Raw genomic sequence first — 26,533 nt, forward strand, 5'->3', positions numbered from 1 at the left:
CCATTTTATTGGCTCTTAACCATTGTGCTATTTAGTTTGTTTTTTCGCATTGTTTGTAACTTATTTTGTACATAATGTTTCTGTTACCGTCTCGAATGACCGAAAAGAGTTTCTGGATATCAGAACAGTGATTACTCACCTTGAATTGGACAAATAATTTTTCTTTAATGAGTCAGACGAGAGGGATTTACTCCAGGCACCCGAACAGGCCCTCATCGCCCGTAATTTGCACGAGGAAGAGATGGAGTGTCACGCCTTGGTCTTAGTATTTTGTGTTTTCGTTAATTAGTTGGTCAGGCCAGGGTGTGACATGGGTTTATGTTGTTGTATTTCATGGTGGGGTTTTTGTAGTATTTGGGATTGCGGCTGAGTAGGGGTGTTGTATAGGCTTGGCTGCCTGAGGCGGTTCTCAATCAGAGTCAGGTGATTCTCGTTGTCTCTGATTGGGAACCGTATTTAGGTAGCCAGGGTTTCACTTTGTATTTCGTGGGTGATTGTTCCTGTCTCTGTGTTAGTGTTCACCAGACAGGCTGTATAGGTTTTTCACGTTCCGTTTGTTGTTTTGTATTTATAAGTTATTTCATGTATCGTCATTTGTTTCATTAAAGACATGAGTAACCAACACGCTGCATTTCGGTCCGACTTTCTTGCGACAAACGAAGAACACCGTTACAGAATCACCCACCACACACAGACCGAGCAGCGTGTTAACAGGCAGCTGGAGCAGCGAAGGGAGGACGTTATGGACAGCAGAGGATTGGAGTATACGACGTGGGAAGAAATAGACAGGTGGGCGGCTGACCCAGAGAGAGTGCCGGAGCCTGCCTGGGATTCGCTGGAGCAGTGCGAAGAGGGCTATAGGAGAATGGAGTCGAAAAGAGTGACACGGCGGCGCAGAGCGAAACGAGAAAATCAGCCCCAAAACATTCTTGGGGGGGGGGCTCAGAGGGAGAGTGGCTGAGTCAGGAGACAGACCTGAGCCAACTCTCCCTGTTTATCGTGAGGAGCCAAGGAGGAGACCAGAACCGGTGTTGGAGGTGAGCGAAGCAGAGACTGTGAAGGAGTTAATGGGGAAATTGGAGGAGAGAGTAATGAGGGAGTTGCTAGTTTGGTGCTTTAGGTATAAGATTCGTCCGACGGAGCGTGTCGGGATTTAATGGCACCTGGGTCAGCGCTCCATACTAGTCCTGAGGTGCGTGTTAGTCGGCTGGTGAAAAATGTGCCAGCCTCACGCACTAGGCCTCCTGTGTACCTACCTAGCCTTGCACGTCCTGTGCCAGTCCTGCTCTCAGGCTCTCCAGTACACCTTCACGGTCCAGTCCATCCTGTGCCACCTTCACACACTAGTCCTCCGATGGTAGCTCCCCGCACCAGGCTTCCTGTGCGTGTCCTCGATCTAGTACCACCAGTTCCAGTACCACGCACCAGGCCTTCAGTGCGCCTCGCCTGTTCAGAGCAGCCAGCTCTTTCTCCCTCTCCTGCGCTGTCGGAGTCTCCCGCCTGTTCAGCGTTTCTAGAGCCTTCCTCCTCTACAGCGCTGCCGGAGCCTCCTGCCTGTTCGGAGCAGCCTGAGCTGCCAGTCTGCATGGAGCAGCTAGATCTGCCAGTCTGCATGGAGCAGCTAGAGCTGCCAGTCTGCATGGAGCAGCTAGAGCTGCCAGTCTGCATGGAGCAGCTAGAGCTGCCAGTCTGCATGGAGCAGCCAGTGCTGCCAGTCTGCATGGAGCAGCTAGAGCTGCCAGTCTGCATGGGGCAGCCAGAGCTGTCAGTCTGCTTGGAGCAGCCAGAGTTGCCAGTCTGCATGGAGTTGCCAGTCTGCAAGGAGCTGCCAGTCTGCAAGGAGCTGCCAGTCTGCAAGGAGCTGCTAGTCTGCAAGGAGCTGCCAGTCGGCAAGGAGCTGCCAAAGCTGTTAGTCTGCATGGAACAGTCAGAGCTGTCAGTCTGCAAGAAGCCGCCAGAGCTGTCAATCTGCATGGAGCAGCCAGAGCCGCCAGTCAGCATGGAGCAGCCAGAGCCGTCAGTCAGCATGAAGCAGCCAGAGTTGCCAGTCTGCATAGAGTTGCCAGTCTGCATGGAGTTGCCAGTCTGCATGGAGTTGCCAGTCTGCATGGAATTGCCAGTCTGCAAGGAGCTGCCAGTCTGCAAGGAGCTGCCAGTCTGCAAGGAGCTACCAGTCGGCAAGGAGCTGCCAAAGCTGTTAGTCTGCATGGAACAGTCAGAGCTGTCAGTCTGCAAGAAGCCACCAGAGCTGTCAATCTGCATGGAGCAGCCAGAGCCGCCAGTCAGCATGGAGCAGCCAGAGCCACCAGTCAGCATGGAGTAGCCAGAGCCGTCAGTCAGCATGAAGCAGCCAGAGCCGTCAGTCTGCCAGACTCTTCCAGATCTGCCAGACAGCCAGACTCTTCCAGATCTGCCAGTCAGCCAGACTCTTCCAGATCTGCCAGTCAGCCAGACTCTTCCAGATCTGCCAGTCAGCCAGACTCTTCCAGATCTGCTATTCAGCCAGACTCTTCCAGATCTGCCAGTCAGCCAGACTCTTCCAGATCTGCCAGTCAGCCAGACTCTTCCAGATCTGCCAGTCAGCCAGACTCTTCCAGATCTGCCAGTCAGCCAGACTCTTCCAGATCTGCCAGTCAGCCAGACTCTTCCAGTCAGCCAGACTCTTCCAGATCTGCCAGTCAGCCAGACTCTTCCAGATCTGCCAGTCAGCCAGACTCTTCCAGATCTGCCAGTCAGCCAGACTCTTCCAGATCTGCCAGTCAGCCAGACTCTTCCAGATCTGCCAGTTAGCCAGACTCTTCCAGATCTGCCAGTCAACCAGACTATTCCAGATCTGCTATTCAGCCAGACTCTTCCAGATCTGCCAGTCAACTAGACTTTTCCAGATCTGCTATTCAGCCAGACTCTTCCAGATCTGCCAGTCAACCAGACTCTTCCAGATCTGCTAGTCAACCAGACTCTTCCAGATCCGCCAGTCAGCCAGGATCTGCCGGATTCAACTGCCTGGCTGGGCTTCATCTCAGTACTGGGCTTCCTCTCAGTACTGGGCTTTCTCTCAGTACTGGGCTTCCTCTCAGTCCCGAGCTGCCCCTCAGTCCCGAGCTGCCCCTCAGTCCCGAGCTGCCCCTCAGTCCCGAGCTGCCCCTCAGTCCCGAGCTGCCCCTCAGTCCCGAGCTGCCTCAGTCCCGAGCTGCCCCTCAGTCACGAGCTGCTCCTCAGTTCAGTGGGGTTCTGGGTGAGGACTATTCGGCCATGGTCGGCGGCGAGGGTGGATCATCCCAGGACGCGAAGGGGAGGAACTATGACATTTATGGAGTGGGGTCCACGTCCCGAGCCGGAACCGCCACCATGGACAGACGCCCACCCGGACCCTCCCTATGGTTTTGAGATGCGTGGGTGATTGTTCCTGTCTCTGTGTTAGTGTTCACCAGACAGGCTGTATAGGTTTTTCACGTTCCGTTTGTTGTTTTGTATTTATAAGTTATTTCATGTATCGTCATTTGTTTCATTAAAGACATGAGTAACCAACACGCTGCATTTCGGTCCGACTTTCTTGCAACAAACGAAGAACGCCATTACATGGAGGTTTCGCGGAAAGAGATTGGGGTGCCTTATGAGGATCTGCCAACGAGTGGCTAATCTGCCTTTGCCATCGGTCCTATTGGCCAACGTACAATTGCTGGATAATAAATTGGATGAACTAAAAGCATGTATATCCTACCAACGGGACATTAAAAACTGTAACATCTTATGTTTCACCAAGTCGTGGCTGAATGACGACATGAATAACATACAGCTGACTATCATTAATGTGTTTGACTGTTATTTCATCAAATAATTACATACCACGTTCAATTATTAAGCAATTCAATTAATCATATAACAATTAGGTAAGTAGTAATCCGGGACACCATGGGAAAAGATATCTAACTAGTTACTATCTCCCGACTAAACTCTAAAGATATAAATATATCTTACATTAGTCACAGTCAATTAATTAATTCTTATTTACCTTCAGTCTCATTCTGAATGTCGCAAAACTCTTGGCTATCTGCATGAACCCTAGCATAAATGTTAAATCAGCAATATACAAATTGGCTTAATTATTTATTTACTAACTAACTAAATAATCACACAGAATTACATAAACACACAAACAGGATAGCTTACACATTGATTACTACAATGCAATGAAAAGTCCCTAGTGGACTAACCCGATATGATGGCTTGTTACAAAAATGAAAAGGGAGGGGCATGTAAGAAAGAGCGGGAGAAGAGACAAAGGACTTTGCCTATCGTAACATACAGTTGAACAATACACTCTTCATAAATATGGATATTTAGCACCCCAACAACCGCTCATTCGGATTTAGAAATGCAATGTACATATTTACGATTGTATGTCTGTTGTCTCTCTGTTGAAATCTGCGGTCTGTCTGGGGAGAGTAGTTTGACAGAAGTTTCTCGTTTGTCCCCAGAGGTCACAATGTATTTTGTAGTTGTAGATCTTCCATAGATCTGGATCTTCCAGAGGAAGAGTTCGTTAGAATGGATCCTTCAAGGTACCACCCGGTGGTTCTCGGTCAAATTTACTAGACTAAAGTACTTAAACAGAGAGAGTTTCAGAGTAACCAACCTTTTCAACATGCAGCCACACTCCATGTTTTTCTGGTCTCATAGAGTCTGACTGTCATGTTTGTTATAAGGATCGGACCAAGGCGCAGCGTGGTATGCGTACATTCTTATTCATTTAAAGAATGAACACTGAACAAACTAACAAAAGAACAAAACGAAACGTGAAGCTATACAAAGGAGTGCTGACAGGCAACAACACATAGACAAGATCCCACAAACACCAAAGCGAAATGGCTACCTAAATATGATCTCCAATAAAAGACAACGATTAACAGTCTCTGATTGGGAACCATATCAGGCCAACATAGAATTACAAAAACCCCTAGACCCATAAAACTCTAGGCATACAAAAACCCTGGACAATACAAAATCCCTAGACAATACAAAACTAGCGTACCCACCGTAGTCACACCCTGACCTAACCAAAATATAAAGAAAACAGAGATATCTCAGGTCAGGGCGTGACAGTACCCCCCCCCACCTTTGTAGAACCGGATCGTGGATCATCGCCGGAGGCTCTGGACTGCGGATCATCGCCGGAGGCCCCGGACTGGGGACTGTCACTGGATACCCCGGACCGGGGACCGTCACTGGAGGTTCCGGACTGGGGACTGTCACTGGAGGTTCCGGACTGGGGACCGTCGCTGGAGGTTCCGGACTGTGGACATTCCAGAGTGTACCAGACATTCGATCTACCTTTTAACCCTTAATTTTTTGAAGGGAGCATGATTATCCACAATAGTATTGAAGACATCTGGTGTATTCGTTAAAATAAGATCAATCAGAGTTTACATTGAAGTATCTGTAGGGTTGGGCCGTGTAGTCTTAGTCACCAGCTGGGTTAGGTTTAGATCATTTCACGTCTTTTAGATTGTCTGAAGCCTGCATTTCCCAATCATAATTAAGGTCTCCCAGGATAATAACATCTGATTTCATACAAGAAGACAGCAAACTATTTATCTCCTTGAGTGCACAAAGGTTAGCTGAGGGAGTATGGTAGACCCCTAAAAAGTTATGGATAAATTTTTTCCCCAGAAAAATAGTAGCTCATTTTTTGCCTAGAGAAATTGATATCAGTAAAGAGAAAAACATTTTTTAGAAGAATGGCCACTCTCAGAGTAACCAATAATGGAATGTTATAAACTGATTTAAATGGGCTTAGGTTGCTATCATGTAACAGCACAAGCCATCTAAGTGATCGGAAAATCAAGGGGGTGTTCAAGTTTATGGAATTCACATTTTTAACTCAAAGCACTGAGTGCGCAGAGTACAGCGGGCTTCTCTTCTTCGAGCTAACAATAGCAGATTTAAGAGTTCAAATGAATGGGTACAAGATTACAAATGACAACACCCCTGGAAGTATAGACAACAGCCTCGGACACCTCGAGGCCTGACGTGAGCCCGGGGGGTACTAGCCTGTGGTAGGAACCCCCTGAGCTGGACCCCTAGAAGACGGATGAAAGAGCAAGTGGGCGAAATGGATTCTACAAGGTGTCCAAAATGTTCCACAGGGATTTGGTCTATGCTGACACTATGGAAATCACGCAGTTGCTACAGATTGGACGGTGGTACATTCATGCTGCAATCATCCTGTGCCATGTCATCCCAAAGATGCTTTATTGAGTTTGGTCAGCAAAAATGTTCAGATATGCTGTGGCATTTAATTGTTGCTCAATTGGTATCAAGGGACCTATCATGTGCCAGGAAAACCTTTCCCACAGCAGTACACCACTGATGTAGAGGGTAGTATCCTGTATAAGACAAATCCATGTTTATCCAACTCTAATTAACTTTTTTTGCAGAGTAATTCAGGAGTCCATGAGCTCATGACCTATCTCTCACTCTCTTACACAGACAAACAAACAGTCAAACAAACCGCTAACTTCAACATCCCTGACTACCACCTCTATGTTGAGCATCATTCAGGAAAAGGACACAATGCAGAGCTCTACTCTTTCCAACAGTGACCACACTGTAAAGCAACCCAGATGGTGAAATACGTCCTTCATCAGGACTGAACCTCTTAAGGATCGGCCCCTTTTTCCAGTTTTCGCCTAAAATTACATACCCAAATCTAACTGCCTGTAGCCCAGGACCTGAAGAAAGAACATGCATATTCTTGATACCATTTGAAAGGAAACACTGAAGTTTGTGGAAATATGGAATTAATGTTGGAGAATATAACACATTAGATCTGGTAAAAGACAATACAAAGAAAAAAACTTGTTTTTTCCCCCATTATCTTTGAAATGCAAGAGAAAGGTCACAATGTACTATTTCAGGTTAGGCGCAAATTCGATTTTGGCCACTAGATGGTAGCAGTGTATGTGCAAAGTTTTAGACTGATTCAATGAACCATTGAATTTCTGTTCAAAATGTTGTATCAAGACTGCCGAAATGTGCCAGATTGGTTTATTAATACATTTTCAAGTTTCAATACCCGTGCACATTTTCAATACCCATTCACTCTCCTCAAACGATAGCATGGTTTTCTATCACTGTAATAGCTACCTTGAATTGGACAGTGCATTTAGATTAACAAGAATTTAAGCTTTCTGCCCATGTCAGATAAGTCTATGTCCTGGGAAATGTTCTTGTTACTTACAACCTCATGCTAATCACGTTAGCTCAACCGTCCTGTGGGGGGGAGCACTGATTCCATAGAGGTTTTTAAGCAATCACACAACTCCTGCTTTATTTCCACATATAAAAATGGCTGCCCTCTCCACAAGCTTAATTCCAACCCCCGTCTCATTCACACCTGCATTAAAGCACCGCATAACGTCAGACTTAAAAGCAATAACTAAATAAAACACACAGTGCCCCAATTGACGGCCAAACTCATTTGAAGGAACACCTCTGCTGCTTTGCCTCTGCTCCACATTCAGTTGTCCTATTCCGTGCTTGTGCACCACTCACAGACATACACCCAGCACCCTTAGCAGCATCGGCGGAAAGCAAATGTTTCTGGATTTCAGATAAACAGTGTTTTTCAACCTATCTTTCGTTTCCCCTGAAAAAAGGATGTGTGGTGTAACGATTCTCGTTAATTGAAAAACTGAACCCTACACAAAATAACAACGAAGAGAAAACTAAACAGTTCTGCCAGGTGAACAGACACTAAACAGAAAATAAACACCCACAACCAAAATGGGGACAGGCTACCTAAGTATGATTCTCAATCAGAGACAACGAATGACACCTGCCTCTGATTGAGAACCATACTCGGCCAAACACATAGAAATATAACAACATAGAAAAAAGAACCCACCCCAACTCACGCCCTGACCAACCTAACACAAAGACATAAAAAAGGAACTAAGGTCAGAACGTGACATGTGGACTTTCTACGCCTGCTATATTAGGTTATACACCTGGTAATCGAGGAGAAGAAAAGGACATCACAATTATGGTACACTGCTAATAATAACGTGCATACCGCTATTGCAGCCTTGTTTGCGTGCTGGGAGAGCGAGGCTCTGCTCCAGGTGCCTGGAAAGAATGAGTGGCAGCCCTCCTACTTGCCATTCGTGCCCTGGTTGACAAGTTTTTTCTCCTTCACTATGGGACAGCCTGTGGTCATAATACACACAGTATTCATGGTTTCTGCCTCTGCTGTCTCTCTCAAAGTGTGCATCCAACCCAGATGCAGTCTTTAGTCAAAATGGCTTTGGCCTAGAGAAGGTGTTTAGGTCACACGTTGAATGCAGCTGGTCTGAATTTTCTCAAGTCATAAACTTCAAAGTCTAATTAATCCCAGATCATTATTCTTATCAGAGGCAAAGTCAAGGTTATCTTATACAATTATTTTTGGGCCTAGGGCATACTTATCTAACATGTAACATTAAAACCACATGTTGAACCAAGGAGGATGTGATAATTCTTAATGAGTAACCATCTATTAATCTATCACACAGTCATTGGGCGGCAGGTAGCCTAGCATTTAAGAGCGTTTGGCCAGTAACCAAAAGGTCTCTGGTTTGATTCCTCGAGCTGACTAGGTGACAAATCTGTCGAAGTGCCAGTGAGCAAAGACGTAACCCTAGTTTGTGAATATTTGACTTGATCTGAAAGTAGGTAATGAATGACAATGGACTGACTGTATGAGCTCTGTTTCTAGACCAAACAGGTTTGTGTATCTCTGTGTGTGCCATGTTCGCTCATCTATAGATTGTATTCAAGGGATGGTATTGTGGTCTCGCAACTGTTCAAACAAAGACATAATTCCAGGTGTCCAGTACACACACACACACAGTAGGAGTCACCCTTATCACTCCCATACTTGGCTCTTTTATGCAATGACAACTCTGAATAAGACAGTGAACACAGTTGGTTGAAACTGACACGGTGGCTTGAGTCCATCACAGTGACTCTAACAACAGGCTTTGAGCCCTTGTATTTAGCTAGTTGTTAGATACAGTGCCTGGCGAAAGTATTCTGCCCCCTTGAACTTTGCAACCTTTTGCCACATTTCAGGCTTCAAACATAAAGATATAAAACTGTATTTTTTTGTGAAGAATCAACAACAAGTGGGACACAATCATGAAGTGGAACAACATTTATTGGATATTTCAAACTTTTTTAACAAATCAAAAACTGAAAAATTGGGCGTGCAAAATTATTCAGCCCCTTTACTTTCAGTGCAGCAAACTCTCTCCAGAAGTTCAGTGAGGATCTCTGAATGATCCAATGTTGACCTAAATGACTAATGATGATAAATACAATCCACCTGTGTGTAATCAAGTCTCCGTATAAATGCACCTCCACTGTGATAGGCTCAGAGGTCCGTTAAAAGCGCAGAGAGCATCATGAAGAACAAGGAAAACACCAGGCAGGTCCGAGATTCTGTTGTGAAGAAGTTTAAAGCCGGATTTGGATACAAAAAGATTTCCCAAGCTTTAAACATCCCAAGGAGCACTGTGCAAGCGATAATATTGAAATGGAAGGAGTATCAGACCACTGCAAATCTACCAAGACCTGGCCGTCCCTCTAAACTTTCAGCTCATACAAGGAGAAGACTGATCAGAGATGCAGCCAAGAGGCCCATGATCACTCTGGATGAACTGCAGAGATCTACAGCTGAGGTGGGAGACTCAGTCCATAGGACAACAATCAGTTGTATATTGCACAAATCTGGCCTTTATGGAAGAGTGGAAAGAAGAAAGCCATTTCTTAAAGATATCCATAAAAGGTGTTGTTTAAAGTTTGCCACAAGCCACCTGGGAGACACACCAAACATGTGGAAGAAAGTGCTCTGGTCAGATGAAACCAAAATTGAACTTTTTGGCAACAATGCAAAACGTTATGTTTGGCGTAAAAGCAACACAGCTCATCACTCTGAACACATCATCCCCACTGTCAAACATGGTGGTGGCAGCATCATGGTTTGGGCCTGCTTTTCTTCAGCAGGGACAGGGAAGATAGTTGAAATTGATGGGAAGATGGATGGAGCCAAATACAGGACCATTCTGGAAGAAAACCTGATGGAGTCTGCAAAAGACCTGAGACTGGGACGGAGATTTGTCTTCCAACAAGACAATGATCCAAAATAAAGCAAAATCTACAATGGAATGGTTCAAAAATAAACATATCCAGGTGTTAGAATGGCCAAGTCAAAGTCCAGACCTGAATCCAATCGAGAATCTGTGGAAAGAACTGAAAACTGCTGTTCACAAATGCTCTCCATCCAACCTCACTGAGCTCGAGCTGTTTTGCAAGGAGGAATGGGAAAAAATTTCAGTCTCTAGATGTGAAAAACTGATAGAGACATACCCCAAGCGACTTACAGCTGTAATCGCAGCAAAAGGTGGCGCTACAAAGTATTATCTTAAGGGGGCTGAATCATTTTGCACGCCCACTTTTACGGTTTTTGATTTGTTAAAAAAGTTTAAAATATCCAATAAATGTTGTTCCACTTCATGATTGTGTCCCACTTGTTGTTGATTCTTCACAAAAAAATACAGTTTTATATCTTTATGTTTGAAGCCTGAAATGTGGCAAAAGGTTGCAAAGTTCAAGGGGGCAGAATACTTTCGCAAGGCACTGTATTGTCCCACAAGTCTCCCTAGCTCGTTGCCCCTCTAACGTTACATTACAGAGTTGTTTGCTGTCAGCATCTCATGCCCATTCGTGTTTTGTGAATTTTAATTCAGCAGGACTGTGAGTGTGTGTGCTCACATACAGGAGTTTACAAAAGGAGAGTTATAGCGGTTTCATGAAAAAAAATCCACCAGAGGCCCTAGCTGTGATTACTCAAGACCCTTTTAGAAGCCTGAGAGAGACCACTCCCTCACTATTTCTCCGCCTAGCCTCTCCGTGTGTGTCCCAAATAGCACCATATTCACTACATGGTGCACTAATTTTGAGCACTGCCCTATGGACCCTGGTCACAAATAGTGCACTTTATAGGGAATAGGCTGCCATTTTGGACACAAGCTCTGTCCTGCAGTAAGTCAACCCAGCTAGCTGCCTGTGATGTTGCTTGGGGCAGAAAGAAAAAGAGGGAAGGGAGGGCCTGGGCCAGGAGAGCAGAGGCAGGAGGAGAAACAGAGATGATTATCCAAATACAGTCATTAAAGGGGAAATGTGTTTTTCAAACTGTCAAGATGATTAATGGGGTAGAGCAAATCCTCACAAATGCTCTTGTTTAGTCTAACTGGCAGACACAATCCTACCCATTGATTTATGGCAGGCCTGGTGTGTGAGACCATAGTGGGGTTAGGGGAGTGCTGGGGGGGGAGTAGGGAGAAAAGGGATTTGTGGAGAGTGAGCATTAGGGAACAGGCAGGAGGTAAAGAGTTAGGGAGGGATAGAGGAAAGGAAGGAGGGGAAGGAAGGGAGGGAGAAACAGCCAAGTAAGTACTGTGACTCTCACAAACTAGGTTTTAGAAAGCAACATGTCAAGATGAGGCTTTCCAGTGCTACTTTGATATTTTCTGTGTTATGAAAGAAAAAGGGTCACATTTTCAATCTCAATAAATCACCTAAGCAATAAATCAACCAGCCTGTCAAGCTGCCTTTGAATGAGTGAATTAATAGGCCTACATGACTCTATAAATCCCCTTTAAGTGAGAAAGGGACACAAAACCATTTATTTTTCCATTAATCAGGGTGATAGTTTATGTAATAACTGTGCTCACATGTACAACATGTTTCCTAAGCCAAGGGATATGCACTGTCAAGTGTAATACAAGTACAGAACATCTCTCAATGGAAATGACTAAGACGATAATACAAATCCATCAATGCATCCTTCATTATCCCTACCTGATTTACCATAGAGGCAACAAAAGAGGTTCTGAAGTGTGTCCAAAATGGCACCCTTTTCCTTATTGCAATAGTAGTACACTATATAGGGAACAGGGTGACATTTGGGACATAGCCCTGGTATACAAACTCCTTGCCGAACTGAGTCCCTGCAGACCACCCCTTGTCCTTCCAGCAAGGTCAGATAGATGGCTAGCAGCTGTTAGCCTTACAGCCTCTTCCTAGTTCCTAGAGCAGATGCATGAGGGGCTATCTATACTGAACAAAAATATAAACACAACATGCAACAATTTCAAAGATTTTACTGAGTCATAGTTCATATAAAGAAATCAGTCAATTTACATAGGTTAAATAAAAATGCATAATTAGGCCCTAACCTATGGATTTCACAAGACTGGAAATACAGATATGCATCTGTTGGTCACATATACCTTTAAAAAAAGTAGGGGCGCGGACCATGAAAACAGTCAGCGTCTGGTGTGAACACCATTTGCCTCATGCAGCGCGACACACTTTCTTCGCATAGAGTTGATCAGGCTGTTGATTGTGGCCTGTGGAATGTTGTCCTGCTCCTCTTCAAGTGCTGTGCTAAGTTGCTGGATATTGGCGGGAAGAGGAAGACATCCAGAGCATCCCAAACATGCTCAACGGGCAACATATCTGGTGAGTATGCTGGCCATGGAAAAACTGGGACATTTTCAACTTCCAGGAATTGTGAACAGATCCTTCGACCATGGGGCCGTGCATGATCATGCTGAAACATGAGGTGATGGCGATGGATGAATGGCACAATGGGCCTTAGGATCTTGTCACGGTATCTTTGTGCATTAAATTGCCATCAATAAAATGCTGTTGTGTTCGTTGTCCATAGTTTATGCCTGCTCAAACCATTACCCCATCTCTGTTCACAACGTTGACATAAGCAAACTGCTCGTCCACACAACGCCATACACGTGGTCTGCATTTGTAAGTCCGATTGGACATACTGCCAAATTCTCTAGAACGGCATTGGCAAAAGCTCTGGTGGACATTCCTGCAGTCAGCATGCCAATTGCACATTCCCTCAAAATGTGAGACATCGATGGCATTGTGTTGTGTGACAAAACTGCACATTTTAGAGGCCTTTTATTGTCCACAGCACAGGGTGCACCTGTGTAATGATCATGCTGTTTAATCAGCTTGTTGATATCCCACACCTGTCAGGTGGATGGATTATCTTGGCAAAGGAGAAATGCTCACTAACAGAGATGTAAACAAATTTGTGCACAACATTTTTGAGAAATAAGCTTTTTGTGCGTTTGGAAAATTTCTGGAATCTTTTATTTCAACTCATGAAAAATGGTACCTACACTTTACATGTTGTGTTTATATGTTTGTTCAGTGTATCTGAAAATTTGTGATTCTTCCATTGCCTCTCTGAAGTCTTCAAAGAGCCTTTCCTATACCCCCACTGCACCAGACACACACTGTGTCTATGTACGACAAATATAGCCAAGCACATTCATAGGACCATTTTACCCCGCCCCCAGACACACACACTCAAACGAACACAGACACACTGTAATACACATATAATGTTCACATACACTGAGCCCTCTCATACATCTCCAGATGAAGTAAAAGCAGGCGGACACCCATGAGAAAGACATTAAATGGAGATCTCAGCAACGAGGAGATGAATGTGGTGATGGAGCAAGAGAGAGGGAGGAGAGAGAGAGCAGCAGAGACAAGAGAGAGGATATTCAAGACCTGGAACACAGACAGTAATGATAATGAATGGCACTGAAAAGGAGGACAGTGGAAAGGTAGAACATCAGTTTTCAAAAGCTGAAAATAATATATTGACCTATTCCCTTTCTCCCTAACTTTGTGTCAGGTACCTTTGCCATTGTGAGGCGATGGTGAATTGTATAAAAAAGGAGGAGGTAGCAGGTGGACATCAGATGGAGAGAGATGAAGGCTGAGGGAGAGGAATGCAGAGTATGAGTATGAGTGGTAGGTCAGCATGTTGTGAGTTGAGTGGAGTCTGGCCCAGCTGTGAGCTCACTCACTCATGGTGTCATGGCCTTCTCCTCTGTCTGAGGGTGTGTATGGGTGTGTGCGAATGCCTGCACCCGTGTGGGTATGTGTGTGTCTGCTCGTACCCCTGGCATCCTGGTATGTGTGTGTCAGGGCCCTTTGATTAATGACCCACAGGCTTTGTTTCTCCTGCTTCCTTCCTTTCCAGCCATGTCACACACACAGTCACGCGTCAACTTAGTGGACACCAACAGATTGACACTGGAGCGACCCCCACTCGGCCACAGCAATAGACTGAGGGTTACTAGGTACTACGCATGCAAACAAAACACACGATACAAAGCTCTAGAGATCATTCATACATTTCCAATCTAAGCCCGCTTATCAGTCTCTCCTGTTCAGGAAGGTAAGAAAGTAGTGGGCATGTAAGTGTGTGTGTCTGAGTGTGTGTTGGGCTGTAATTGTGTGTGTGAGAGAAAGAGAGAGAGAGAGAAAGAGAGAGAGAGAGAGAGAGAGAGAGACAGAGACAGAGACAGAGACAGAGACAGAGACAGAGACAGAGACAGAGAGAGAAGGATTAGGGCTTGCTTGTGTGCTGGTTCCCAGCCTGTCAGAGGGCTGTCAGGCTGTGATTTATGGTTGCTAGACTCAGAGCAGTCTTCGCTGCTAGTTAAGTATTGTTACAACTGACAGTTAATGAGGCCAGACATGCTTTCAAGCACTGCACTTAACTTATTTGACATGGTGTCATTTATATTATACAAAGAGTAAAGGTAAAGAAATCGTAAAGGTAAAAGAGTGATCATTTCATAATTGTGGGCTGTTTACACTGTGGGATTACACAGAGGAGCCTACCGGGACTATGAGCTATAGGCAAATTCTACCTTCAACACTCTCGCTGTGAGTGGACCCCATGCTATAATCACTACCAGAGTCTCTGGCAGCAGCACCCGTGCCCCCCCCCACCCCAGGGCCCTGGTTCCTTGTCAGTCGTGATTAATGGCAGTAGGGCCCCGGCACAGCTTACGTTGCCAGTTCCAGCGATGTTCCCTTGATAGTCTACTTAGTGAACTCTGACAAACATTTTCCCTCACTCGGTTATTCCTTTTTCTCTTCTCGTTTAAAATGTGCATCACAGATCTGCATTGCACTGCGGCACCTAGGGGTTAGGGTTGGCGTTTCATATTTCTGAGGCGACCGAGCGAGGGCTATAAATAAAGCGTTCGCCATCTCTGCCTCATGACCCTGGACATTATATCCAAATCTCTGCCCTGGACCATTGCACCTATCTAATAAAGGCTTGTTGTTGAGGTGAGAAAACACATAAATGTTTTTGAAGCTTGTTGAAGAGTTCTCACTCTACTTTTCAAGGCTGTAAATAATATGTTAAAAATGTATTTATAATATACTGTAGATCTTCTTAAATTGTATTTTTACTGGCTGCCTGTGCTGTAATCCACAACTATCGGCTCCCTATGGTTAACTCTTGTTTCAAATCAGAGTGTGAGAGCTGATTCGTTTGGCAAACTTAGTCTGTTCCTTGAACCACCACTATCAGTGAAGTTAGCCAGTCAAGCACATGGGCTCAACTGCAACCAATTGAAAACAAAGACAATTACTCCAGTGACAAATTGATAAACTTTTGGGAATATTGTCAAACGTAAACACTAATAGGCCTACAGATAAACCAACAGACCTTCAGAATACATTAGACTAAACCCCAAACATTTTAAGACAGCATGGTCCTCGGTTGGCTCTCAAACAAATTACTAGCAAAGTACAACAATGACACTGGACAGCCTATATGGGCTTAGAGGTCAATCCGAGGGCTGCATTTGCCTTGCAGCATTTATGGTGATACGGCCTCTGCTGAGGTCAAGGAATTCATACTTCTTGCGCTCCATAGAGCAGCGCAGGGGATGTTGTGAATGAAGTTGTCAAGGAAGTTAGTTTGTGTTTATATAGGACCTCCCACCCTCACCTACCGTCAACCAATCATGCCAATGCATAGCGATTTGGAGCTCTCCGCATTGTTACAACATTTGAGAGGCGCACGGCAATGCAGTACAGAGCTCAATTTGGCCCCTGCTTGCCTTCAGAGGCTCCGCAATTGCATCACACCATCCATACGGCAAGCTTCAAGCACATGTTTGGATCAAGCATAAATTGGCTTCTACCCACACAAGACCTTCTGATACAAAGGGGAGGCAGGGTAGTCTAGTGGTTAGAGCATTGTACTAGTAACCGAAAGGTTGCAAGTTTAAATCCCTGAGCTGACAAGGTACAAATCTGTCGTTCTGCCCCTGAACAGGCAGTTAACCCACTGTTCCTAGGCTGTCATTAAAAATAGGAATTTGTTCTTAACTGAGTTGCCTAGTAAAATTAAATTAAAAAAGCTCCCATCGGCGCACCACTTCTCCTTCTTTGTTATTATGGCGGTCCACAAACAAATGTTATAGGTACCTGCAGCCACCAACCCTGCATCCATTAAAACCTCACCACTCTCATATACGCACAGGACTAAGGGGTGCTTTTATACAATAACATGTTCCCCAGTAATTATGATCCCCTGTGAAACACTGACCAAATCTGTTCCTAACATGTTACATTAATATAAAAGCAACTCTGCTCGCTAGTCTAGTCACTCAAGTATCACTTAAGCCAAGGGGTAGCAATTTACCTATCAGTACTCCTATGTAAATGGATAATATCAGTGTCAAAATGAATATAAATATATTTTTGCTAGATATGATGGCTCTTTTCACAGAATCAACTTCACAACAGAATAATTAGCTTTCTATGATACTCGTTGTCCCCCTCTGTTGGTCTTGTGGGATATTTCCTCGTTGAAGAACGTCCAACTGAAGACGTATGACGTAAAATGCGGAAGTGAGCCTGGTAGCAGGTGTTTGCTTATTTTTGTCGGTGGAGGAGGCATCTCGAGTGATAATACTACAGGTAATCGTACGGATTTCTAGAACACTTTTGTCAATGGGGTTTAACGTACCTATCAAGTATCTACAATGACAACAATGTGAGTGAAATATTGTGTCAGTGGATGTGACCGTTCCCGTGTTTGAAATCGAGCGTAGCCTAGGTTAACGTTAGCTAGCTAGGTAGCTAAAGTAGCTAGCATAGCTTGCTAAAAAGCCAAACGGTTGCTTGTTACGTAGTTGGCTTATTTAGTCTTCTCTTGCTGGAGAGGGGTGTATGAGTACGTCCAATACTGGGTGATTCATGGTTTGCTGTTAGTATTCTGTCAACTCCAAGCTAATCAACTTATCCATGTTAGAAAGTGGAACCAAAGATACTGATCCTACACGTGCAACAAAAAGGTTCACGACCTCCTGGTATCAAAGGTCTGCCTCCTGTCATTGCTTGACTTGAGGTTTGTTTAGCGGTCTTATTTGGAGGTATTGTATAGCTAACTACACACTAAGTTAGGAAGTTTGAGCTGGCTGCAGTTGTTAGGATTGTTTTGAGGTAAGGCAGCCGGGAGACGTTTTTTTTATCACGCCCTGTCTTGGACAATCCTCTTATAACGCTACAAGGTCAGTCCTTGTTGATGTCTCAGCTAAGCTTCTTCCTGACAGAGGAGTTTAGCTTGACAACAATATGCCTGCCCTGTGCCTGGATATCACATATGTTGTTAATACCTGTGATTGATTCCGGCCTAATGTTTAAATGGCTATAGCTTATTTCGAAATACACTGAACAAAAATATAAACGCAACATGCAACAATTTCAAATAGTTACAGTTCATCTAAGGAATCAGTCAATTTAAATAAATTAATTAGGGGCTAATCTATGGATTTCACATGACTGGGAATACAGATATGCATCTGTTGGTCACGGATATCTTTTTTTTAAGTAGGGGAGTGGATCAGAAAACCAGTCAGTATCTGGTTTGACCATTTGCCTCATGCAGCGTGACACATCCCAGCATTTGCCTCATGCAGCGCGACAGATCTCCTTCGCATAGAGTTGATTGGGCTGTTGATTGTGGCCTGTGGAATGTTGTCCCACTCCTCTTTAATGGCTGTGCGAAGTTCCTAGATATTGTCTGGAAGTGGAACACGCTGTCATACACATCAATCTAGAGTATCGTCTACATGATCAATGGGTGACATGTCTGGTGAGTATGGCCATGAACTGGGACATTTTCAGTTTCCAGGAATTGTGTACAGATCCTTGCGACATGGGGCATTATCATGCTGAAACATGAAGTGATAGTGGTGGATGAGTGGCACCACAATGGGCCTCAGGATCTTGTCATGGTATCTCTGTGCATTCTAATTGCCATCAATAAAATGCATTTGTGTTCGTTGTCTTTAGCTTATGCCTGCCCATACCATAATCCCACCGCCACCATGGGGAACTCTGTTCACAATGTTGACCTTAGCAAACGTCTTGCCCACATGATGTCATACATAATGTCTGCTATTTGCCCAGTACAGTTGAAACTGGGATTTACAAGGCCGAACTGCAGTCAGGTCAAGATACTAGTGAGGACGTCCAGCACGTAGCTGAGCTACCCTGAGACAGTTTGTGCAGAAATTCTTTGGTTGTGCAAACACACAGTTTCATCAGCTGTCCAAGTGGCTGGTCTCAGATGTTACTGCAGGTGAAGAAGCCGGATGTGGAGGTCGTGGGCTGGCGTGAGACATCTGTGGCATTGTGCTCTGTGACACAACTGCACATTTTAGGGTGGTGTTTTATTGTCCACGGCACAAGGTGCACCTGTGTAATGATCATGCTGTTTAATCAGCTTGTTGATATCCCATACCTGTCATGTGGATGGATTATCTTGGCAACGGAGAAATGCTCACTAACAGGTGCACAATATTTATGAGAAATAAGCTTTGTGCGTATGGAACATTTCTTGGTTCTTCTATATCACTTCATGAAATATGGGACTAACACTTTACATGGTGTGTTTATATTTTTGTTTAGTATAGAAGGCACTGGTTGATTCTATTCAACTGTTCTAGCTAATATCCAGAGCTTGCAAGGTAACTCTATTTGCTACAATTTGATTGTTATGAAAGCCTTATTCTAGCCTACTTGTTACATAGGCTTGGCTTATAGGCTTATTTCATTAATCTGTCCCCTATGTCCAACATTGTGTATGTTGATCCTTTTGAAACTCATTGTTTGTCCTTCTTCTTCCCAGGATGGCACAGTTGGGTGCCATAGCCTCAATAATCTGTGCAATTGGAGGTGCAGCTCTCTTCTCTTCTGTGCACAAGATTGAGGAGGGACACACTGGAGTTTACTACAGGTCAGTTAGATATTAGGCTAGTCATTGTTATGTCTACTGTGAGGCTTACTGTCTATTAATGCATTTTGGTTTCTGGAGGCATGCATCAGTTCACCTTGCAGTGCACTGCACACATACTTCATACCAGCGCTAAACTCAGATCTGTAGTGTGATATAGAAACAGGCCTAAGATTATTTTGTGTTGAGCTTAATATCAGTCCAGCAAATTCTCCATTCTCCTCTCACATTTACAACTAACATTTGCAATTGTGGTTGCATACTACATCAGAACAATTTTGATTGACATTTGGCTCTGATGTGATTCTTTTCATTTCCTTGTGATGTGATCATGTGTGTGTTCCACAGAGGAGGAGCTCTCCTAACCACCACCAGTAGCCCTGGCTTCCACCTCATGATGCCCTTCATCACTCATTTCAAGTCTGTGCAGGTGAGACAACAGACCCTTCTCAGGAACAGGCCCTCGGCATGGCTGGTCTGACTGGGAGTGAGGGGTTTAGGTTCAAATGTAGTTGTACAAAGACTGAGGCTGGACTTCAATGTTTATGCTAAGTAGTGTCTTTGTGAGTTTGTTTACAAACATCGCCCCAAGCCCACACACTTTTTCTGTAAAGTGACAGTATACATGTGAGGGAAGTTTACAAAGTTTACATTTTAGGTTTTTATACTGTGCCCAAGACCAGTCTGTGAAGTTATTTGACCTTGGAAAAAGGAACTACTGTGTAAATAATACAATGCAGGTTTTATTCAAACTGAGCCCTGTGGAAGTAATGGTTTTATGAATGTTGAATGCCTTCTCTTTATTTCTATCTTTGTAGACCACTCTACAGACAGATGAAGTGAAGAATGTACCGTGTGGAACAGGGTAGGGTTGTCTGTCTATCTCTTCCCAAAATAAACTTGATGGATGCAAAAAAAATACCAGCTACTTTTATCTCCATTCTTGAGGATTTATTGCATGTATGCGTTGTTACACATTCTGTTTTTATTTATTTCAGTGGTGGAGTGATGATTTACTTTGACCGGATAGAAGTGGTGAACTACCTCGTACCCTCAGCAGGTAAAGTCATATGCCAATAAATCAAAAGGTGGAGCAGATTTTAAAAAAAATCAAATAAAACACATTGTAGTTTTATTTCAATTTTACTATGCGCTCAAGTTTAATCTCTCTCAACACAACTAAAAACTGATCTTATTTTTATTTTTTATTTAACTAGCCAAGTCAGTTAAGAACAAATTCTTATTTACAATGACGGCCTACACCGGCCAAACCCTGATGATGGTGGGCCAATTGTGCGCTGCCCTATGGGACTCCCAATCACGGCCGGTTGTGATATAGCTTGGATTCGAACCAGGGTGTCTGTAGCGACGCCTCTTGCACTGAGATGCAGTGCCTTAAACTGCTGCGCCACTCAGGAGCCACTTGGGATCTTACTTGGGGCGGCAGGGTAGCCTAGTGGTTAGAGCGTTGGACTGGTAACCAGATGGTTGCAAGTTCAAACCCCCGAGCTGACAAGGGACAAATCTGTCATTCTGCCCCTGAACAAGCGGTTAACCCACTGTTCCTAGGCCGTCATTTAAAATAACAATGACTTGCCTAGTTATATAAAGGTAAAATAAATAAATAAAACTTGTGGCATAGCATGTCTAATTTTTAAATCCCTCCTTAGTATATAGGCTGTTCTATTTTAGAACATTGTAATCCATGTATTGTAACACAAACTTATGTATTGTATTCAGTCTTTAAGGCCCTGTGCAGTAAACTTGATTTTCCTCGGTTTTATATATATTTCCACACTGAGGTTGGAATAATACTGTAAAATTGTGAAAAGTATCATAATGCTCTTTTAGTGTCTGAACTGTTTGAAAAGACCACCTGAAATTTCTTCCTGTTTTGGTGTGAGTTTTGGCCTGCCTAGTGACATCACCTGTCAGCAACGGTTTGGGTCTCCCAGTGCGTCCCTGTAACGTCAACGCAGGAAGCAGGTGCAGTTAGTGACTTTAATATTAACGAACATAGAACGATACAAAATGAGAAACGTCTGACAAGGAAACAAAAACAATACTGCCTGATAGCAAAATGAGGTGTGACTGATGATGAGACGCAGGTGTGCGTAAAGATGGGTTGCCAGGACCGGTGGTTAGCGAGCGCCGGAGATGGGAACTGTCACGTCTACTCCCGCTCCACGTCTCCGGTGCTCGACGTCGCCGGTCTACTTACCACCAGTCCTGGCAGCTCCTCTGGACAGCACACCTCCCAGTCCACCAGATACTGGAGCCGACCCCCACGGCGTTGTTAGTCCGGGAATGATCTGATGGCATAGACGCGGCTCCCCTCAATGTCCAAGGGAGACCGAGGGGTGTCGTGGGGGATGTCATCAGCCAGGGGACCAGGAGCCTGAGGAGGGAAACATGAAAAGATGGTGAGATCCGGTAGTTAGATGGTGTAGTAATCTAAGTTACCTCATTGACCCTTCCGAGGACCTTGAACAGCCCCACAAACTGGGGACTCCACTTCTTACAGGGCAGGCAGAGAGGAAGGTTCCTGGTGGAGAGCCAGACGTGATCACCAGGATGGATCACGGGAGCCTCACTGCGGTGGCGATCCGCTTCTCCATGAAGGCCTTCATACACATGATGTGAATTGGGGGCCATGATAGGAGATGATATCCTCCAGAAGGCCATAGTGCCGGAAGACCTGCTGGAACAGTGCCTCAGCGACCTGGAGAGCGGTAGGGAGACCAGAGAGAGGGATAAAACTGCATGATTTGAAGAATCTGTACACAACCACCAAAATGGGAGTGAAACCATCAGCGGAGGGGAGATCAGTGACAAAATCAATGGACAGATGAGACCAGGGATGCTGAGGCACAGGAGAGGGAAGGAACCTTCCTGCTGGAATGTGTCGGGAAGATTTAGATTGAGTACATACTGAACATGAGTTGACATAGTGTGCAACATCCTGAGCCAAAGTGAGTCACCAGTATTTCTCAGAAAGGGATTGAGTGGTGCGGGTGATACCTGGGTGTCCAGCGGCGAGGGATGTGTGTGCCCAGGTCAGCAACCAATCTCTGACCCCCGTGGGGACTTTGATGCGCTCCGGAGAGCAGGTGGCAGGAGTGGGTACCCTCTCCAGAGCCTGGCGGATGTCCACATCTACTTCCCAAAACACGCATCCAACGATACGGGAGTTCCGATTGATGGGCTGGCGTACACTCACAGAGCCCTCCACGGATGTGGAACCACAGGGTGCAGGAAAGCAGGGCTCTGACATCTTGGTCCCCCAGCAGTAATCCTCCTCTCTGACCAGGAGATGGTGGGATTATAGAGTTGGAGCCACAGGAGGCCAAGTATGACTTTGTGCGGAGGTGATGAGGAAGTGCTTGAGGAAGGAAGTGGAAGTGCTTTCCTGGTGCTTGGTTCCCACAGTGAGGGTGAGTGTAGCTGTGGCGTGCGTAACAGTGCTGGATCCCAATGGTTGCATTTCCAACGCTTGGACCGCAAACGGAGAGAAGAGCGGGTATGAGGTGATGTGCAGGGAGGAGGCAAGGGCCTGGTCAATAAAATTCCCTGTGGCACCGGAATCCACTAGAGCTGTAGAAACAATAGATGAGACAGCCAGCTAGTGAAATGGATCCTAAAAAAGGTTTGAAGGAAAGTGATGATGATGGAGTACTCGCGCCTAACTCAGGAGACAGATGATCACGGGCCGTCCTTCTGCTCTCGTCGATTCCATGTTGGAACATACCAGACACCGTTGAAGCTGGTGCCCCTCCAGTTAGGGATAGAGCCCTAACTGTCTCCGTCGCCCAGATGCGGGAAGGTGTGTGGCCCCTACCTCCATGGTTTCAGGCTCTTGATAGTCAACAAAGGAGGGAGAGAGGCGATTGGGGTGCCAACGCTCCCGAAGAAGGTTATCGAGATGTGTGTCCAAGGTTAGATTGTCGGCACACCAACTCCGTCTGGACCTCTTCGCGCAATCCTCTTCTGAATAGATTGAGGAACCATGGATGCTGCCACTGTCCGAAAGATAAGTGCCTACTCCGCCGTGGTCTGGCCATCCTGCCGTAGTTGGAGTAGATGCTCACCCCCCCTCTCTGCCCTCCGGTGGATGGTCGAAGACCCCCCTGAACAGAGCCATGAACCCCATCATAGGAACCCAGCTCCGTCTCTCTCCCAGAAGGCCGTAGCCCACTCCAATGCCTGTTTGGTCAGCAGGGAAATAACCGTGGCAACCTTGGACCTCTCTGTGGTGGGGGCTCCCATCTGATGAGTGAAAGAGGGAGCACTGGAGCAGGAAGCCACGGCATTTGGAAGGAGTCCCGTCATATTTGTCCGGGAGGGACAAACGGACATCGCTGACCTGGGCGGGCGGTTGGATGGGCTGGGGTGCTCTCTCATTGGGTTGATGCCCCTCGGGAAATTTAGAGACGTTGAAGAACGCGGAAGGCCTCATCCATAGGCATCCCCAGATGTGCCAGCTGGTCGTAGTGTTGGCAAAGTGGTTGTCCCTGTTCGTTGACCATCTGGGACAAGTCCTGATTAACTGCTGCTTCCATTCAGTGAGGCAGTATTCAGTAACGTTGACACGGAGTCAGCAATCAGGGGCAGTTAGTGAGTCTAATATTAAAGAACATAGACCGATACAAAACAAGAGATGTCTCTCAAAGAAACATAACTGATGAGAGAGGGAGGGCGAGAGAACCTAGGCCTGTCTATCGGCATGCGAAGCTGGCGTCGATAACTCAATTTTGACATAAATGTAGATAGCTTCTATTTTTGTGTCAGTTTTACAATTTTAATTGAAAACAATCACAGTAAGGTCCTTAATTGTTACCAGAAATGATTTGATTTTGAGTTAACTCTTCATTGGACATTTTAACTGTTTTAGTAAAATAAAACAACTCTTTAGTGAATCACTTTTTCTGTTAGTGAAATAGGGCTTTGCTGTATACCGTATTTTACTATATACCTGTATTGATGCACGGACCAGTTTGGGTTTTTACTTTACCTTCTATAACGGTATTTGAATGTTTGGCTTGTTAAATGTGATACGCTGTGTGTGATACGCTGGGGCGGCAGGGTAGCCTAGTGGTTAGAGCGTTGGACTCGTAACCGAAAGGTTGTGAGTTCAAACCCCGAGCTGACAAGGTACAAATCTGTCGGTCTGCCCCTGAACAGGCAGTTAACCCACTGTTCCCAGGCCGTCATTGAAAATAAGAATTTGTTCTTAACTGACTTGCCTGGTTAAATAAAGGTAAAAAAAAAAAAAATCCACACAGATGTAGTCCCACCCGGTCACTCAAGGAGCGCATTTATTGTTGCTTATCCACGAGACACTTTCGTTCAGTCTGCATGGTCAATGCAGCACATGCAACAATGTTGTTTCCAAATTTGATCTTAGTATAAATCCGCAAGCGTTTTATAATTACAATATTAGTTTGTTTCTTACATCTGCAAACAGCTAGTTTGTATTTTCTTAGCAAGTAAAGCTAAATCGTGTTAGCCACTAATGCTAATCGCTAGTTAGCTGGCTAGCAAAGCACTTAGTCAGAGCAAACGTAGCTAGCTAATACAGCCTGATACCAGTACTGGTAGAGGCTTAAATCAGAATGTCGTTTGTGCAACAGTATCTTCTAAATGAAAGAGGAGTAGACGAAGCATGAATATGTTGGATACATGAATAAAGATTTATGGTAGTCAAAGGGTCCCCTAGGAAACACGGAACATCACATTGTAACTTATAACTTGTAAAAGTTATATTGCCATGATTCCAAAAGTTCACCCAAGTGTTTTATCTAAATCGCAATTGCAACATTTGGTTAAAAATAAGGCCTCGTATTTTTGCCCATATTGTGGCAGTGTGGAAATGATCTCAAATGAGTGCAGGAAATTATTTTAGGTCTCAATCCGAATGGAGAAATACACATTGAAATAATTTAGAGTATAAACTAAGTAAAAAAGAAACGTCCTTTCACTGTCAACTGTATTTATTTTCAGAAATCTTAACATGTGCAAATTTTGTATGAACATAACAAGATTCAACAACTGAGACAAACTGAACAGGTTCCACAGACATGTGACTACCAGAAATGTAATAATGTGTCCCTGAAGGAAGGGGGGTCAAAATCAAAAGTAACAGTAAGTATCTGGTGTGGCCACCAGCTGCATTAACTTCCTTCAGATCAGTGGGACGCGTCCCACCTCAACAACATCCGGTGAAATTGCAGAGCGCCAAATTAAAATTAAATAACTTTAAATATTTCACTTTCATAAAATCACAAGTGCAATACATCAAAATAAAGCTTAACGTGTTGGTAATCCAGCCACTGTGTCAGATTTCAAAAGGGCTTTATGGCGAAAGCAAACCATACGATTATCTGAGGACAGCACCCTGCATACCAACACATGAAAAACATATTTCAACCAGGCAGGTGCGACACAAAAGTCAGAAATAACGATATAATCATGCCTTACCTTTTGAAGATCTTCTGTTGGCACTCAAATGTCCCAGAATAATCACAAATGGTTCTTTTGTTCGATAAATTCCTTCTTTATATCCCCAAAATATAATTTATTTGGCGCGTTTGATTCAGAAATACACCGGTTCCAACTCGCCCAACATGAATACAAAGTATCTAATAAGTTACCTGTAAACTTGGTCCAAACATTTCAAACAACTTTCCTAATCCAACCTTAGATATCCTAAAACGTAAATAATCAATCAAATTTAAGACTGAATATACTGTGTTCAATAGCGGATAAAAAAATGTGGAGAGAGCTCCAGTTCACGTGCGCCACACAGAAGATTCCACTTGGCTTAACACTCACAATGAACAGCCCCACTTCTTCATTTCTCAAACGAAAAACATCAACCAATTTCTAAAGACTGTTGACATCTAGTGGAAGCCATAGGACCTGCAACCAGCTTCCTCATAAATATAGTTTCCCATAGAAAACAGTGACCCCCCCAAAAAAATAATTCCTGGATGGATTGTCCTCTGGGTTTCGCCTGCCAAAATATGTTATACTCACAGACATAATTTTAACAGTTTTAGAAACTTTAGTGTTTTCTATCTAAATATATGCATATCCTAGCTTCTGGGCCTGAGAAACAGGCAGTTTACTTTGGGCACGCTTTTCATCCGGATGTGAAAATACTGCCCCCTATCCCAATGAAGTACTGCAGTGCACCTCCTCTTGGACTGCACCAGAGTTTCCAGTTATTGATGTGAGATGTTACCCCACTCTTCTACCAAAGCAACCGCAAGTTCCCAGACATTTCTGGGGGGAATGGCCCTAGCCCTCACCATCCGATCCAACAGGTCCCAGACG

General features: G+C 44.7%; 1 protein-coding gene across 2 annotated transcripts in view; it reads left to right on the forward strand.

Moving 5' to 3' along the window:
* Positions 1-16,788: 16,788 nt before the first annotated feature.
* LOC135513905 (erlin-2) overlaps positions 16,789-26,533 on the forward strand; it is a 33,749-nt gene continuing 24,004 nt past the window's right edge. The window contains exons 1-5 of one of the 2 annotated variants that reach the window (XM_064936906.1): positions 16,789-16,878; positions 19,094-19,201; positions 19,547-19,628; positions 20,017-20,063; positions 20,197-20,258. In XM_064936906.1, coding sequence (XP_064792978.1) covers positions 19,095-19,201; positions 19,547-19,628; positions 20,017-20,063; positions 20,197-20,258 — 298 coding nt within the window. In that variant the 5' untranslated portion in view covers positions 16,789-16,878; position 19,094. The other variant, XM_064936905.1, reaches the window with a different exon arrangement.

The sequence above is a fragment of the Oncorhynchus masou genome, chromosome 25 (assembly GCF_036934945.1).
Source record: "Oncorhynchus masou masou isolate Uvic2021 chromosome 25, UVic_Omas_1.1, whole genome shotgun sequence".
NCBI lineage: Eukaryota > Metazoa > Chordata > Actinopteri > Salmoniformes > Salmonidae > Oncorhynchus > Oncorhynchus masou.